At 36.1% G+C, this 18872-nt stretch overlaps 2 protein-coding genes across 10 annotated transcripts in view; one reads left to right on the top strand and one right to left on the bottom strand.

Annotated features, from left to right (window-relative positions):
- The window catches only part of ARL13B (ADP ribosylation factor like GTPase 13B), a 36813-nt gene that overhangs the window by 10420 nt on the left and 7521 nt on the right, over positions 1 to 18872 (bottom strand). For all 9 annotated transcript variants that reach the window (XM_017821929.1, XM_017821930.1, XM_017821931.1 and 6 more), the window contains one exon: positions 17530 to 17779. In XM_017821929.1, coding sequence (XP_017677418.1) covers positions 17530 to 17779 — 250 coding nt within the window. The remainder of the gene's footprint in view (positions 1 to 17529; positions 17780 to 18872) is intronic.
- STX19 (syntaxin 19) lies at positions 1543 to 14025 on the top strand. The gene is made up of 2 exons (XM_017821939.1): positions 1543 to 2435; positions 11567 to 14025. Exon 2 carries the CDS (start codon positions 11666 to 11668, stop codon positions 12539 to 12541), a length of 876 nt encoding a protein of 291 aa, XP_017677428.1. The 5' UTR covers positions 1543 to 2435; positions 11567 to 11665; the 3' UTR covers positions 12542 to 14025.

Here is an 18872-nt window from a genome sequence, read left to right as displayed (position 1 = left end):
TGAAAGTTCCAGAACTTTGCAACTTTCCTGCTTCATGATCACCTCAGGTCTGCCTTATTATCAAATATTTCTCTCTAATGCCAAACAACTTCATATGTGATGTTTTGAATTTGCTCTTCCTAAGTAAAACTTAAAGCCCAGAGGGAGGAAACATACCTTATTAAATAGCAGGAAGCAAAAAACCCCACATAGCTTAAAAACACAAAAGTGTTCTGTAAGATGAAGTGCTATCATTCTCTTATTTCTTAGATATATGGCACCAAAGAGGACTCCAGAAGATAGACATCCATTTAGGATTACAAGAATACAACACAATCTTATTTTGCACATTCTGCAACAGTAATACTCCAAGCTAAGTGCAAAAGCTGCAAGAAGGAGTATTCCATAGCATTAGGGAATCTGAAAATTGCACTTGCTTCTCTGTAATAAAAGACTTCCACTAAAATAATGTTGTTCTGAAATTTAGCAACATTTCAATTACATGAGAACTCCGATTCAACCTTCTGGATAAGAAGACAAATATTTGGCTTTCATGAACTCAATGGCAGAAGGTTTTGGAACCAGAAATCAAGTCATCCTCATTAACTCCCATTCATTTTAGGGAATGTTAGGCCAAAGCTTGTACTTTGGATTTATCATACTCCTTGCTGAGAAGGAACAATGGTAAGAATTCACTCCACAGTTAGGAGAACTTGTCAGCACATCAGTTTGGTCTAAGACCTTATTCTTTCCTATTTTCCAGAATCACAGTATGAGAGTTTCAATTCTTAATTATTTTACTGTCAAGAGTTTTTACTTTCAAAGAAACATTAGGAAAAAAGTTGTATTGCATCTACAGCTCAAAAAAACATTCCCTGTCATCATTAACCTCATGATTCATTATCTAATCTTTCATCTTTTCTAGAAGAGTTTGTTTATGAAGGAGACCATAGAAAAGTAGCTTCTCAAATGTCCAGTCTCTCTCAACCTTCATCATTCTTAACTATTTGTGGTCCAAACGGTTCACTTATTTATAATCATGCTGGGAATACAATCCCTACATCCCACTGCTAATCAGAACTTTACTGACTTGCCTGCAGAGCTAAAAAGAGCATAAGGTTCTTCTCCCTGCCCCTCCTTTGATAACTTGTTCCCACTTCTCAAAGAGAGAACTTCTTCAGCACTTTGGATGATTCACTGCAGAGATTCCCGGTCAATACATATACAGAGCCTATGATATTTTCAATGTTTGTGTCACTGTTTCTTCTCTGCAACAAGCCAGAACATGAAATGTCCTCTCAGTGTTAGCTATGAAATGGGATAAACCAGTGAAAAAATTAAATTAAATTCAAGAAAGCTATGGAAAGTAATTACAAGATTGGAAAAAATTATTTTTTTCCCCCACCACTTAACATCTTTGTTACAGTCTGAAAATCCTACTGCGCTGCCCTTCAGTCTCCAAAAGCATTGCTCAGCAGTGCTGTCAATTCATCCAGATCTAACTGAAGAAAATATTTCTGAGTAGTGCTTGTTGCCACAGCCTATTCCTTTCTCACCTGAAGATTAAATAACTGTACTCTGTGCTGTGTTATTGGACTGCACACTCTACAAAGCACAGCTGAGGCAGAATGAAATGCTGGTGAGCTGCACAGCTCAGTGTCAGTGCGACACTTAAGTCCTACAGCTTGCAGTAGCTGCTGATTTTTACCCTCTAATAGCTTGAAAGGTGTCATATTTGTCTTTCTGGTCAATTAGTTTCCATCTTCTCTGCAGCAACACTGACTGAGCATTCAAAAAATATGGCTAAGGTGCTACATCTGGAAAAGCAGCATATCCAAATAACTGCTTCCACCTAATGCTCCCCAGGAAGCGAAGTGGTTTTGCTCAGGTCATACATTTACTGAGCACCTCAGACTTTAGGTCAAACACACAAATGGAATTAAAATATTTTAAAGATACTATAGTAAAAGGCATTATTTTGCTGGGTTTTGTTTTCCATCTACTATTAGATCCAGCTAACCCTGCTTCTCTTTCCCTTCTGGTGTAGAAGAAAGCAAGCCCTGCACTTACACTTGTGCTCCACTTCAGCTCTTAAGGCCTCTCTATCCAAGGAGCTGCTCCCAGGCACTTCCTGTTGCTGGGCAGTTCCAGCAATGGATCCACCCCTCAGCAAGGCTGGGTTTCAAACAGGCAGAACCAGATTCCCCAAGTAGAAAGTAATCAATTTGCCTGTCTACTGCAGTGGCAGAAGTTTCTCTCTCACACTACACCCTCCTGAACACTTGGACAACTATATAAGAACTAGAAGCAGAAGGAATGAAGAAAATCCTTAATGGAAAAGTCACTCAGGACACGTTACTTTGGGAAATATTCAGAAAAATGTTTCTCAGATTGTACTGAAGCAGGAGTTCTGCTGGAAAGGATAAAAAAGAAAGCCATCAGCACCGGATTCAGAGGTATATACTTTTTTCTTACCTAATATATATAAAGTTGCAAATATCTGGAAAAAAAGCTCTGTATTGGGGATTTAGAATGGAAATGTGCTCAAGTGTCAAGACATACAAACAATGTATGTCAACCCAGCAAAGAATTAGGTATTTCTGTGGGTGAATATAGTCTCAGAGCTCTACTGCTCATGCACAGGAACACCAGGTTTCGAGGCAAGTTTTATGCAAAAAAATGCCTTCTTCAGGGAATACATCAGAATTATCTTAAAGGATAGACCTTGGTTTTAAATTTCCAAGTCCGTTACTTCCTATATAGCAATTTTTCATGTTTAAAACCCCATAAGAGGTATATATCAAAACATACTTGAAAGCACAGGAGCGTGTCTGTTGGTTTATCATGTTAAGTTGGCTGAGTAAGAAGTTTTCATATATAAAATCATGCTTGGCTTGCTTTCAATTTCACATAAAGTATATTTGGAATTGTGTTGGTGTACCAAACTTACCTCATGCAAGAAATAAAGAAAAAGTAGGCACCTACTGCTTTTATATCAAGTAGGATTTGTCTAAGCAACTCAAGAGAGCTTTTGAACTTTAAAAGTCATGGGAAACACTGTGGAAAGGGAGTGTATGTGTGCACTGGCACAAGTGACATCTGCAGTTCAGTGACAATATTTCTTTAGATGCCAGAGGAAAACAAAGTCTGAATGCAATCTGTCCTTGAGCTGTTTATAAAATTACTGAGCAAAGAGGAAAAAAACAAACAAAACAAAAAACAAACCAGTATTAAAGTTTACTTTACAATAGAAAAGATCTGGTGAAAAAAAAAATCATGTATGAAATGGACACATTTGTATCTTGGCTTTCATCAGAAATCCAAGAAGTGTTACAGAAAGGGTATGTGTGGGAAGAGGGTTTTATGTGAGAGGGTATGCGTGTGCACATGTGTTTGTTTTCCTGTTCTGCAGAGCTGGAGTTTTTTTTAAGTACTGTTACTTTCCAACTGATGCATTTCCCTCCACTTGTGTGGGATTCTTATATAGTAACATAATACTGAACAGTGAATACTGCAGTGGGTACACACTGGGGGGTGATCTGTAAAAATGTCTCAGATGTGCTGCTTTTGGGGTTAAGTTCAATCAGAATCAGTCATCACAGACCCATGGTGGCCATCAAAATGAAGAGCAAAGCATCCCTGAGGTCAAAATTCTACAGTATCAGAGCTATCAACAGGTTAAAAGCAAGTTTAGGAAAATGCATCTTTACAAGAATGATTACTCTGAGATCAATAGTCTTTAAGGCTCCTTGAAGAAGCTGTAGTTTTGTGGGACGGAGTCAGAATTCCTGGGGAAAGAAGGAAGACAGAACCTTTGAATTTAAACAGCAGCCTACACACAGGAAAGAACAGTGCTCTATTCTTCAGTGTACAGTCAACCTTCTATTTAAAAATGCTGTTCTACCTTTTCTCCCCTCAGAAATTTTATCTCTCATCTATTAACTTTTTTCTTGGACAGCAATCAGAAGGATGTTTTATCCTAGAGAAGGGAGGCCTCAGCAGACACAGCATGAAAAAGTTTATTAGTCTTTTTATGTTTTGCTTATGTTAAACATCCACAAAAGTCAAACTCCTGATCCACAAATATGTCAGTTTGCCAGCTTGTTTTGCTTGTTCTTTCTTCTTCAGTTACTGGCAGTTCATGAGCTTTTTCAGGAAGTCATGGAACACAAAATTCTTTATATTTTTAGCAAACAAACAGATAGGAGAATAGACCAACAGTTTCAGGTCTTCTTGGCTGCTGACAATAATGACAAACCTTGACACATAGCTCTTCCTCAAATAAACTGACCTCATTCCTCTAGTTTGCTTTTCATGCCTTCAACCCTTATGCAAAACAATCCTTTGGATATTAGGCTAAGCTATAATGAAGAAATGATGAATAAAGTGCTACAAGATTATCTGCCTGCAAACAGCAATTAAGAGTTTGCTTTCATGCAGTTGCAGGGAGCTATGAGACATTTCTCTATTTCAAGCTTAGCCCGAGGCAGTTCCTCCAGGTCACATTTAAATAAGAGAATAATTAAGAATAAGATTCTAAACTCATCCTGTTATAATATCTCTGGGTAACTTCATTCTCATATTACCTTTTGAAATGGTCACAAGGTTGTCAATAATTATAATTTGTTTTATTTGTTAAATTTTATGTTTTCTTACCATAGGTCTGAACCATATTCATATTTACTGAAAACATATTTCTCTGCTCTGCTCTCAGTTTAATCACACCTGTTGGTCAAATAGGCTGCATCCAAAGAGACATCTGAGTTCACATAAAACATGTTATTTTCAGCTTCCAGATGTGTAATTCCAAAAGAAATAACAATAAGTTATTTCTGGACAAGATTTTAAAAAAATTGTAAACATGAATTGGTTTTTTATACTTTATTTCACCTTGATATATCAATACCTAGGCAAACAAAGTACAGTCAAATTGCCTATAAGATATGTTTTTATAAAAAACTTGCCTGAAAATCCTTACATTTATTCCAGGTGAGTTCCAAGGCTGTGATACAAAGCTCTGTGGTCTGACAGAAGTGAAATCAGAATGGAAAGTAGATGGGATATTGTACAGGACAAATTTTGAATCTACAATTCCACTGTCAGGAAGACAAAAATCTCAAACCATTTAGAGCAATAACAACCCATTAACTAGGATATACATATAACAATATATCCTATTAAACTGAAAGAATTTCACCTGTCTCCTATCCTGTTGCAGCCCTTTCTCCTGCTCCTATTTTATTTTCAAATACTGCTTTAAATTATATGAATATTTAGACTTTAATTTATGTGATCTTTTAGCAGAAGAGATTATGATTTTCTTTCTGGATTTCTGTGACCTGTAGGTGGCCATCATATTTGCACCAGCTAACTAAGGGAAGGTGCTGATTTCTAGTCTTATTCTTGCTGGAAATAAACAAATAAATCAAGGTACCTACAACATATACATTTATTTCTCTCTGTTGCTCATTTCTGAGGACTCAAAGAGCATTATTGAAATTTTTGGTTAAATAGGTGAAAAAAATGACCATCAAAACATTAAATAAGTTCTCCAGTTTTGCTTTTAATCAAGGGATACACCATTCCCTCACAATTACAGAGAATAAAGCACAGATTAACTGATTTGCAGAGTGAGATCACTGTTGTGTCAGTGAGGACTTGTAGGTGCAGTGTGTGTGTCACCACAACTGTGATTTATGTGAGTGCAAAAGCATGAACTCACCACCTCCCACTTCCCAGAGTATGAGCAGGGAACATGAGAACTGCTGTCTGGACATGCGGAAATGGTGGAAGATGCTTTTCCTCAAATCTTCTCTATCTGCAGCCACACAATCACAACAAAGGGTTTCAAAACTCCAAGGAACAATCTCAGATTTGCAACTGAATCACTGTATCTTTGAACCAAATACTTCATAAAATAGCAAAAAAACCCCCATATTTTTAATTGAAACACAAGAGAAGAACTGACAGTTGTAGAGATTTTGGAAGTATAAAAGCTTGTACCAGGTGATTCACCAACTGCTGATTCTCCCATTCCACTAAGTAGTATTCCCTTCTCTCTCAGGATTCCCTCAGGATTCCTTCCCATTTCATGCAGCACCACACAAAAACACAAGACACCTACATTTCCTACGTCATAACTGTGTTACGGATTTATGCTCAAAGGCCCAAGAACATCTGCATTATTTTAAGTAACTAAGGTCTATTTTCTCCCTCTCTCCATCTCCCTTGGAGAACTTACTCCAGAGCAGCATGATTTGGTTGCACTTTGGACTAATTCTTACACACCTTATGAAATCCTTGAATACTCAGGACTGCTTAATTCTATTTTAATCCCATGTTTTTACTCAATATCATTATTTCTCCACAAACTACCTTTGCACTTTAGTATTTTTCAATATTGAGAATAAGACACCTTAGCCTATAAGTCCCCTCTGCTGAAAATGTTACCGATTTTGTACTCTCCTCTCATAAATGGCATATTTTTAGGCAGGGCACGCTCTCTGCCTCTGGTATTTTCTTGTTGAACCACTCCCACACTTCCCACAAACAGAAACTTGAACTTACAACTATTTCTAAGCATGTTTTTCTAAGGACTTATCTTAAGACAGAGATGCTTTAAGAGGATATTTTCACCCAACCAGCTTGTACCCAGTAATCCTTGGTTTAAGCATGTTTGTTTATGAAGTATTTAAGTTAAAGGACACTTTTTTAAATAAAGGAGAAAATAAATGTAACTTGTAGCAAGAAATCCTACTTTAATTACTTCAGATAAACCTTTGACAAATAGGGCAAGATTCCCATCAAACCCCATCAAACATTTTCGTGAGAATATATGAGAGACCACAGCCTTTGGAGCAAACTAAATTTCAACTCAACTAGTTTTCCTCACAGACTACTAAAAGTATTTTAAACTATATGCATTTAAATGGTTATATGTGTCTCACTAATTTTTTTGTTGCTAACTTAAGATACTTAAGCAGGAATCAACTTCCAGCACAGAATATGACTCCAAACACTATCCACAGCCATTGTGCTCTGAAGTTATATAGGTTTGTTGTCATCATATAACAGAGCTATAATGTAACTTCACTGCAGCTGGGAACATGAATAAAATAAAATTTTAAGATGACATGTGACCCAAAATTCCTCTGGGACATGTTGCCTGAAAACATCCTCTACCCAGTGCCCTTAACTGACTTGTAACTATGGGACAGGAAAACAAACCAACCTTTATTTTTGTTGCAACCATAAAAATAAATAAAAATCCAACCCAACCAACAAAACAAAACCCCAAAATAACAGAACAAAACAAAAAACCCCCCTAACAACAAAAGATATCTATTTCAACCAAGGTAAAGAAAGCAGTATGATCCAGAACACAGATCATACATATCAAAGAGCTCTTAAAGAGAGAATTCTGTTTCTTAATTGCCTCCAAGTCCTCTTCTCTGGAAGAGTATGGAGGATGTTAAAATGAAGGTAAGAAGGCATGAAAATTGTATCAAAGATCAAATATAAACAGAGCCTTTTGTGCCAGGCATTTTAATGAAGGCGACAAATAACCAAGAAATAGTGAAGAAAATTATGGAAATTAAAATAAACAGGAGGCTTTGGTAAATTGGGGGTGGTGGGGGAGAAATAAAACAATCCAGCAAAGCCAAAAAAGAAGCCATTACATCTAATTACAACCAGCAACACGAGTTCCATATGGTCAACTTAACTGCTTCACATATCCAATTGTATCTTTTAACTTGATGCAGCCCAAATCTCATTTTTGGATGTAGGCTCCACTTTTATTGGGTGTATTTAAAACATGGAAGAATATTCTATGTCGTTGCTTTGCAATTAAGCAAATGGACCTTTTAACTTATCTTTTTTTTTCCTTTAAAAATAGAGAAGAGAATATAAAAATTTTCATTATCTTTGAATTTAGGACATACTTTATCATTGTGACAGATTAATAATGGTGGTCCAGCTCTCAGGATCTATTACTCCACCAGTGTGCTGATGTAATTGTCTTTATAAAGACTTTCCCAGTCACTTATGTCATGGGTTTGACTGCAGAGATTCACATAATCCTGATGAGCAAAACAGTCAAGTTATCAGAAGGCAAAGACTCTTGCAATCCCCTTAAAATATATTGATAAGAATGTAAAAATTGCATTTCTAAACCTGACAATTATATATCTAACTATACATAGCTATATATAAAGATGCCTACTAGAAGAACAAATACAAACTTAATCAACAGTGGATTTGCTTGATAAAAACACTGAGAGGAGCAGGGAAAAAAGCATTTCTGGGAGATACAAAATACCAGAGCAACCAAACTGAAATGTCTCAGTGCATTCCTAATTTTTCTCCCCAGATAAATTTATGAAAGCATATCAATAATCCCTGAACTGGGCAAAACTGGACCTGATTCATCCTCCTTTATCTCTGTCCCCTCCTCAAATCCATCCTGCAGCCACATCAGTTCAAATAAGTAACTGCAGCCATATTATTAGAGCAACTCCGTTGCTACAGATTATCTTTTTTTAACCACCAGCCTGCGATTCCAGCTCCAAACATGGTTTCAGCACCAGTAATAGTTCAGATAACAGATGTCACAGCAACATTTATGACTGAGGAATGGCTAGAAATACAGGCAAACCTCACTAATGCTTTTCAAATTTATAGGTATGAGAGCATTTAGAGCTATTTCTAAATACAGTCAATAATTTAAAGCTATATTTTAACAAGTAAATGCTTCCCCATCTACTGATTTGCTTTGGCTTTCCTGCAGTCAGTCTCTTGGCTGCTTTAACCCAAATTTTCCAACCTCTGATGAACAGAAAGTCTGATGAGGATGTGCCAGTCTGTGCTACTTTATCACTGTAAAAATATCATTTTTTAAAATATTTTTTTGAATATAGGGGACACACTAACTCACTGGATTGCTTCCAGTCCACATATTCTGTTTACTTAAGTCTAAAAGAATAGGCATATTCTCCTGTTATTGACAAAAACTTCAAGGAAATGGATCTTTCATCTCAATCAAAACCTGACGTGCCCCTATCCACATACGCAAACACACAGGACAAAAACAAGGACTTATAAAGCAAAGCTTGTTGTGGAACAGACAAGAAGCCAAGCCAACAATTTCCAAGGTTATCTTTGTCAGGAAGACATCCTTATTTATTTGAAATCAGCATGTGTTTCAGTTGCCAGTATAATCAACCACATTTATTGCCAGGTACGTTCAGTGGCAGATTTTGAAGGCAAACCTGACAGAATATAAGATATGAAACTAAGGTTCAATTGCTTGCATTCCATTCTTTTGTGAGAATAATGTTTAAACAAGAAAAAAAACATCTTAAGTATTTTTTGCTTGCTGCTTTGCAAGTTTGATAGTTGAGAATGTTTGGAGATTTGCAATTTTGTTCATTCTCTCCATCCCCCCCTAATTATTTGAAGACAAATGCACCTAAAACATTGAAAAGCAGATGTCAATCATTAATGCATATACCTACTGAAGATAAAGCCCAGCATATGCTCCACTGTTTAACTTACTTTCAAATCATAGGAGACTAATCATATGAAAAATGGGTAACTGCCATTTGTGGTCTGAAGGAATAACTGGATGACTTCATGCATGTTTCAGAGCTTTTCAGAAATTACTTGCATTTTCTTGGATACAAGAAAGTCTTGCCACAACACATCAAAAACATTAATGGTGCCCTTAGAACTTGCTTTTAATCCCAGGTTTGCCAAGCCAGGCTAAATTAACATGCGTCAGCAGCATTGGGCTACACTGAATCACATTTTCAGGTCACTTTCCCTGCAGCAGCTCTGAAACATTCCTAAAGGATGTTATCTTGAAGGAATAGCCTGACTTGTGCTGTGGGGAGATACATAGGAAGTTCAGCAATGAAGAGGCATTACTGTAATGAAACAAATACATGTTGCATTTTCTCTACCCCAAAATAATACTCCTCAATAAATAACCTGCAAGCTTTTCTGATCACAAGTTTCAGTACATTACTGTAACTTTTTGGATTCTCTCGATGTGAATCAAACACTAAATTCAAATACTAAAGGATTATAAGGAAAAGAAAAAGCAGTATGGGAAATCCACACTAGAGTAGAATATCAACATTCTTTCTCGTGATTGACCCCTGAAGCAGTTCAAGTTTTGTTTTTCAGTTAATCCTCCTGCAGAAAGCCACATTAAATCTGTGAAGATGTGTCCACACTGTTTAACTCCATGACTTATATTATTTAAAAAATCTATTTAGGGACTTTAAATATGAAGTATCATTTCAAACTGTTCAAATACAACAAAATCATTTGCAGATTACCTGATTGATCCTTTGCAATTATTACAAATGCATCCTTCTGGGTACTATAAAGAAGTACTACATTTGGTTAGTAATAAAAAGCAAATATAAATCTTTAGAATCAGGGTTTAAGAATAATTGCACCTTTAAGTCTTTCCTGAAACATCTAAAAACAAGCAAAAGATACTTCTGTCCTGTTTAACTGCTTGAGCAGCCCTTTGGAAGACATGCATTTGATTTAACCAGAAGACCCCAAGTAAAAAAATCCCATAATCTTCTAGTCCTGAACATTTTAATTCTTACTGAAATTTTCCATTCTTGATCACAGTCCAAGCAAATAATTCATGTAGAGTTTGAGAAAAACACTTTCTTCCCTATAATTAAAACCAGTTGAACTCAGATGTTTTCTAAAACATGCACAATGGAAACTTTCTCTTAATTATATCTTCAGTAAAGCTATACATTTAAGAATATAAAATATATATTTAAGAATATATTGTGAATTACATCTTCACAACATCTAGGGTATAAAACAAAACTAAATCCACTTTCTATTAAATTAGAAACAGCACTGAGTTGTATCCCACTATGGTGCACAATGCACATTTGCATAAATTTTATGAAGACTGCAAATGATAATGTAAGAATATAAGACAGTAATTGAAAATAGGCTTAGAAAATCTTCATGCTGCAACATTAGTGATGGGGATTCACCTCCAGAAAAACTCAAACGTAAAAAAAATAATCTATTTTCATGCTAAATCATTAGTTTTTAAATTACAATAGTTGTGTTTCTTACAGAGAATCCAAAAATGGAACAGCAGATTCACTTCTATTTCCAAAAAGATTTAAAGGTTGATTAATTTTAATCAGATAAAGAACTAGGATAAAATAAGAATTTGAGTTACTCCTCTCTTCCTCCCCAAAATAAAAGTGCTCTCCACACATTATGTTCTTCACTGGTCCAAGTTCTGCATTCTACCCACAAAAATGGGATTGGGCTCCAAATCACTGTATGTGGAAGGAACACTGTAGTGAAGAAGCTGAGGAAGACTAACCAAACCCATGTGAAGGTGGTTATGCTAAACTCCTCAAGAGCCTGGAATAAATGGTGGAGTGCACTGATACCACCTATCTCATATATTTGTTCAGAATACCCACCACTTTTACTTTTGTGCAGAGAGAAGAGGCTCTAACCTCCCAAACTACTTTTTATGTTATACATACAACTGCTAACATTGATTGTTGTTACGTTTTGATTACAGTGAAACAAAACCAACAAAAAAAGATATTGGATTAACTTCCTGTGTTGCAAGAGGGGGGAAAAAAAGCCCGGGGAAAAAAAACCCCTGAACACAAAAGCCATGAGAGACCGACTGCAAGAGCTTAAACTGAGGGCTAAGGAACTACAGATAGCTGGAGAAAACAACAGTGCAGCTGTCCAAGAAGAGGAGCAGGACTTTGAACAGCAGGCCATTATTTATGAAAAAGAGCCCATAACTGAAAGGCACTTGCATGAAATCCAGAAGCTTCAGAATGAAATTAATAACTTGGTGGAAGAAGTTAATAGATTCAGCCAACAACAAAAAAGCCTGGTGTCTTCAATGAGGCGCTTCAGTGTTCTGAAAAAGGAATCTAACATAGCAAGGGAAATAAAAATTCAAGCAGAGCACATAAGAAAATGTTTGGATGAACTGTCGAAGACAGTGAAAAAAGCTGAAAATGAGCATGGGCCATCACGTGCCACAGTGAGAATCCTGACTTTTCAACATGCCTTCTTATCCCACCGTTACCTCAATGCCATGCTCTCCTACAATGAAGCCATAACTGCCAAGCAGGAGAAATGCAGGAGGTTTATTGTCCGTCAGCTCGAAGTAGCTGGGAAGGAGGTGTCTGAAGAAGAAGTCAATGACATGCTCCAACAAGGAAAATGGGAGATTTTCAATGAAAATCTCCTCACTGAAGCCAAAATAACTAAAGTTCAGCTTTCGGAGATCGAGCAGAGACACAAAGAACTCGTCAGTCTAGAGAACCAGATCAAAGACATAAAGGAACTTTTTATCCAGATATCAGTGCTGGTGGAGGAGCAGGGGGAGATGATCAACAACATAGAGATCAGTATGAACAACACTCAAGAATATACTCAAGTATCTAAAGAAAAATTTGGGCTTGCAGTCAGGTATAGAAAAAGAAACCCCTGCAGAGCAATATGCTGCTGGTGTTGTCCATGCTGCAAATGATAAAAGAAATGAACTCCTGGAAATACCAATGGTTCCTACACAGCAAACTGATCTTGAAAAGCAGTCTTAGGATCTCATTTTCCCTTCAACAGCACTCTCAGGAAAAACTCTGTCTATTTATCTAAAGAGAGTTAGAAGAATGCAAAGAATGTTATGGTTTTCACATAAACACATGAATAAGGGAAAAGGATCAAAGGACAAAAGTGCCACTTTTTTGTTCTTCTGACTCAAACTAAAATAATGTGGCAACAAACTATCTGTGCTTTTGGGAAGCATTGAAAGCATTGTTATCTCGAAGACAGATTTCATAATAATGGTCTAGTTGCTTTTTACAAAATAATAATTGGTATTTTTAATTGCCTTGTGTTTTTTAGCACTTTTATTTACTTGATTCAAATTCTAAGGTTTTTTTTTCCCCAGAAATCTGAAATTCTACAAAACCAATCTACACATAAAGCAGACTCCACTAGTAACAATCCAGAATGTGATGCCTAAACCAAACAAGAAGTCAGAAGAGAGTTATCTGGAGTGTTTCACTACAACTTCTACAGGAAAAGTTACTCACAGACATTGGGTTATTTATTTAATAACATTCTGCTGTATTTCTTACAGATAGGGGTTGAGCTGCTGTTTTCTGAACAAATTAAAGAATACCAGCAGCAGCAGAGCACATCACCAAACCTACAAGGATATTTGTCAGCAGCTTGCTGAGAAGCCAAGCATTAACAAACTGACACAGATATTTATATTATTCAGCTACACAGGCAGACCCTCTACTAGGTAAGGATAGGGGAATATGATACTTTATCACACAGTGTTAAGGCATTTTCTTACTGCTGCCTGTTCTATCTAAATGTTCAGTTGCATCTGCAGTCTCACTTTTGCTAGCACAAAAATTAAAGGAAAAATATATAAAAAAAAATAGAACTCCATACTTATTTAAAAAAAAAAAAATAACCTAGAACCAGAGGATGATTTAGAGTTGGAAGGAATTCCTGGTGGACCTCCAGATCATCCTCCTGCTCCAATGTTTGCTCAAATCAAGACAGAAATTTTCCTGGTTGCAGCTCTTGTCTACCACTTCTGATCCTACCACATGCCCCTGAAAAGAACCCTGTTATCTTCACACCTTATTGCTTAGGCAGCAGGAAGATCTCTCCCTTAGTTTCTTTACTTCTAGTCTGAACAAAAGCAGCTCTCTGACTCTCCTGATATGTCACATACTCCAGTACCCAACTGGACTCACTACATAATAATCACATTTATCTTCATGGTAGTCCTGTGGTGGGAAGTCCAGAATGGTGCGGGACATGCATTTATTTGTACTCTACAGGAGTTGCCAGAACTTCTAATGGAGGGTTTCTACGACTCTAGATGGTTCCATGAAATTCTGCTGATTGTAGAAGCTTGGGATCTTCAAATAGGAATGAAAACCAGATGCCTAAAGCAGCAAATAAGAATAGCTCCCCTGAGTACCTAAACCAGCAAGCAGAAAAGGAGTGCTTTTGCTTTCCATATTCCCAATGGATGGCTTCTACCCCATTCCCAACTGCTTTTGGAACTTAACGAGAAACAGCTCTCTAATAAAATTTAACACAAAATAACACTGCAACCAAGGTGAAAAAAGTTATTTCCAAAAAGAAATTAAAAAAAAAAAAAATACACACTAAAACCGAACCCCAAAGCAGAAATATATTTCTGAACTCTTTGTGCTGTGCAAGGGCACAATCAATACTACTATATCTGGATACAGTCAGAGAAGGCAGAACAAACTGCATTACAGTTCTACAAGGCACTAAGTGAGCTACATGTCTTCACTTTCATCTAGTGGGACAAAAAAAAATAAATCAATCCACTATCAAAGGGCACTACTGAATTATTGTTACATTGTGATATTTATAAATAGTTGGATTCCTTCCATCCCACATTAAAATTGCAACTGAAATTAACTGTTATCAAAATACAATCAAAGGTCTGAATCTTAAAGAGAAAAATATTATAACATTTATAAGAAATAAAGTTAATGACACCACAGATATTATTTCATTAAACAACCTCCCGTAACTGCTGCATATATGGAAATTACCTTTATGTTTCAAGAGCAGAGTAGAAACCAGACAATAAACAATATAGAGAAAAAAGTTGCTATGGCCAACCTATATATATATATATATGTATGTATTTATGTATATAAACTTATATAATACACACAGAAATATGCACCTAACATCAACATCACCCCATCTTCCTTTCCTGTTTTTACTTTTAGAAAAAACAAAGGTACATAACTTTCCTTCTCTCCTGGGCCCTTAAACAGAAAGGCATTGTGGTACTTGAGGGATTATCGCAGCCAGGATTGACAGGAGAGAAAAATCAAAATACAGCAAACACCACTGGTTTACACAGCATCTCCCATGCAGAGGTGTTCACATCCTTATCTGAGAGGGAAATGTGTTCCTGGGCCAGCCACCTTCTTCATACAACAGAGATGTTTCTCTGAAGCAAACATGATCTTGCTAAACAAGAGTTGTGCTTTAAATTGTGGAGTAAAACTTGAGTTTCACGAATATGTAGGAAAACAATACAAAAGTGAACAATTCAAGTAGTTGTCAGATGTATATTTGGTTAGAAACAGGTAAAACAGAAACATATAAAACACACTGAAGAAGAACTGGGAAGTGAGAAAACCAGGACTTGTGGAAAGCTTTTTCTTAATACAGGGTGGTAATAACTGAAAATAAATAGCATTAACTAAAACTTACATTGAAATCATGGGAATTTGATATTGAGCATTCAAAATTATGAACAGCAGAAATTTTGCAGTGATCATTAAAGTAACTTTCCAGTGTTTTTGTTAGTTATATAATCACACAGAAGAGCAAACTAATTAAAGCGGAGCTCTGAGTGTTCTACTAAGAAAAATAAAATATTAATAGCTATAATCCCTTATCACCAAAATAACAGGCAGAAAGGAGCTTTCTACTAAAATAAAAATATCTGACCAGCAAATTTCCCTGGTATAAAAACATCAGCCATAGCACACAGACTTGTATTTCCTCTTGCAACATAAAAAACTCCAGACAACCAAAACAAAAGCCCCAGCAGACAATTAACCCCAAACAAAACTAGTATTTGCCTAAATAACAGGAAGTCTGTGTGTTCCTTTCTGATAAAAGGAAGGCCAAAATAACATTCTAAGTGAAGAAAATTTAAACCTGTATACCTGTATAAGGCTTGAGGATGCTGAAAGAATTTACCAACGAATCTAAAGAACTGTATGAACTACTTTCTACAACTTAGTGCCCCCATAAATAAGAGACCGAGTAACTCCTTAAGCACTTGAGTGTTGAACATGAGCAAAGCAAACATAAATTAGGTGATAACACTCAAGAGGAAGAAAACTGTTAACATTTTTAAAAAGTTTAACATCTCAAAGTAATTTGTACGAAGAGTCAACAACAGCCAACACCTTCTGCACTTTAAGAATCTATTAGAAGGCAATAACATCAACAAATTTAGTTTAGTCTAAGTAAACTCAGTTAATAAATACACTTTGCCTTCTGATTAGTCGCTGAAATGGATCATAAAGCAGGATCAAGTCCCAGGGAAGTGAGTGGGGTCTCTGCAGGTACAGCCAGCCACCCACATAAACTCCAAATAAACTCCATTACAGGATTAGGGCACAGAGATTTCTACAAAAAGCAAATCAAACAAACAAACAACAACCCCCCCCAACAACAAAAAAAACCCAAAAGAAACAACAACAACAAGAAAACAAACAAACAAAAAACCCCACAACCCCCCCATATCATAACCCAAAACCACCATGAAGTTGTATTTAATTAGAAACAGTTGTCAACTGTCACAGCTGCATTTTCAGAACAGATTTGGGTTAAAGCCACTACCTTAAGCGGCCTTTATTGTCTTCCCTTGCACTAGTAACATTCAGAGCAATGGAAGGTAAAGTCTAATCTATTTTCAACATATACACCATTAGCTTGTTGAACTACACTCCACTTCATCAAAACAATTAGCCACTTGCATCCTGGTGGTTACCACAGCATCACTATTTCTTTAAAGTAAGACACTTCTCCTCTTAATTTTACAGATTCCTTATGATAGCACAGAAGTGTTGTGCAATTTAAGGCATTATGGAGGTCTTATGCCCACCAGACATTGTCCTGATAAACCATTTTAAAAACTTTATTTCATAACTTCAAAAGGGTATTTGTTATCAAATACCCTTTTGATAACAAGGGTATTTGATAACAAGGGCCTGAATTGAATGAAATATGTTATTTCCAATATTTTACAAAACCTAATAAGCAGAGAAAAAGCACATGCCAAACACAAAAGGAAGCTTTCTTTAATAAGATTTTGCTGATCATGTATCAGCAGCACCACCATGTGTTAAGTGAACAAGACATTTATTGCTGAGAGATCACCAGTATTGCTCAGTATAATCAAGCATTTACAATTTAAGTAAATGATGCAGGCCTAAGTAATGATATTTTTACATTGTGTTGTCATGCCAGATTTGTAAAGCCTGTCATTTCAAGTAATATTACAATTTTAAAATATTAAAAAATCCCATCTTATTGTTTTTCCACTGCTAAAGAAAGAGAAGACAAATAAATATCCCTGAGAAGGATTAAATAAGATATAAAGTCAGAGGCAGTGAATGGATTCAGGATATCACCAGCTACTATGGAGGGAAAGAAGAAGGGAAAGAGGGAGATAAAGACGAGGCTTTGTTCCCCAGCATGATATGAGAGTAACATAAATAAACATAAATATCATAAAACTAGTTGTAATATTGCTTAGTGCTAAAGTTACAGCAGTATTAGTGTACTTTAACTTAGTAGTATTAGTTATTAGTATTACTATATTACTTTAACTTATGTTCATACTATACATAAATGATTCCTCAGAAGGTCTAAATTTCCCAAATTTCAGATTATTAGGATAACATTTATTACATTACTTACACCAATACGGGTTTTCCTGATATCTTAGGGCTGTTTAAAACTTCTATCATGGCTTGCTTTGTTTCTTCCATTCTTTCAACATCACTGGAATCCACCACAAATATCACCCCGTAGGACTCAGCATAGTAGTTCCTCCAGATATTCCGAATTCGTTTTCCACCTCCCAAATCAAAGATTGTCACTTCAAAGCGTCCCTGCTTAAGATCAATTTTGGAAAACCCAACTGTTGGAGCCACATCTTCAGGAGACTCTGTCAGAGTTCAAAGAAGAAAGTTTATCTTCCAGTTTAAAGAGGATTTAATATCGTGATTTGTGTAGCAAAATTAATATTTTAAAAACATGGAGTGAAATCTCTCTCTGTTAAATGGCATCACATAGACAACAACATTTTTATTTTTACATTTAGATTTTCCCCTTTTCTCAGGTAATTCTGAATTAACACATTAGTCTTTTAGCCAGTTGCTTTACATTAATTTAGATAGGAGCATTAGGTCAGGGCGGTGGAGAAAAGAAAGGAGCCAAAAATGCAGTTTTTAATAATTTATTTATATTAAAATATATTTATTTATATAATAGATTTATTTTGCTATTTATAAATAATATAATTAATATATTTATATAGAATATTTAATATTTTAATATAGATAGTTCCATTGCAGCGGTCTTCAGTGTACTGCCATTTTTACTTCCCCCTCACCACCATCTGAATAGTTATCCAGCATTTGCATGGTATTAATTCAAGTTTGAGAAGGAAAACAAACAAAACAATTAATGCATTATGACCTGGGAACCCTTGTGCTCTGCTAAATATATTCTTTATCCTCCATGGTTGCCAAAACAACTTCAGAAGTTCAAACCAAGGCCCAAGATGAAGTGAAGAAACCATGTTCCTTTGAGATGTAAACTACTTAACTCTTTTAATTCAAGAACAGGTTTCAGCCTTTGTTTGTTTATTGTTATTTTCTGTGTTTCTAGTCTGCCATGCAATATGCTAAAACTATTATAGTTTTATATTTAAAACTCTTGCTCACTGTCTGCCTTCCCTGAGGGCAAAGAAAGCTTGTACTTGCCTCACACCACTAAGCTCTCTCTGCAGGGCTGAGATAATTGGATATATTCAATTGTTTTATGTAGTTTGGTAGCCACAAGGCAGGAGAAACGGGTGTAAAATTCAGTTATTTTGGCAAATAAGACTTTAGTGGCCATGCTGATTTACCCAGAGTGCTAAAAACTGAGAGATGACAGCTGGGTTTTAGCAGAAACCAACTGCAGCTGCAGTCTCCTCCTACAGACTGGGTGTCTGATGCACAGCCAAAAATACTGGTTCTAATCTCTGCAAGCCC

The sequence above is a fragment of the Lepidothrix coronata genome, unplaced genomic scaffold (assembly GCF_001604755.1).
Source record: "Lepidothrix coronata isolate B3197 unplaced genomic scaffold, Lepidothrix_coronata-1.0 Scaffold93, whole genome shotgun sequence".
Taxonomy (NCBI): Eukaryota; Metazoa; Chordata; class Aves; order Passeriformes; family Pipridae; genus Lepidothrix; species Lepidothrix coronata.
The sequence above is the reverse complement of the archived record's forward strand: the minus strand, read 5'-3'. Positions and strand labels throughout refer to the sequence as shown.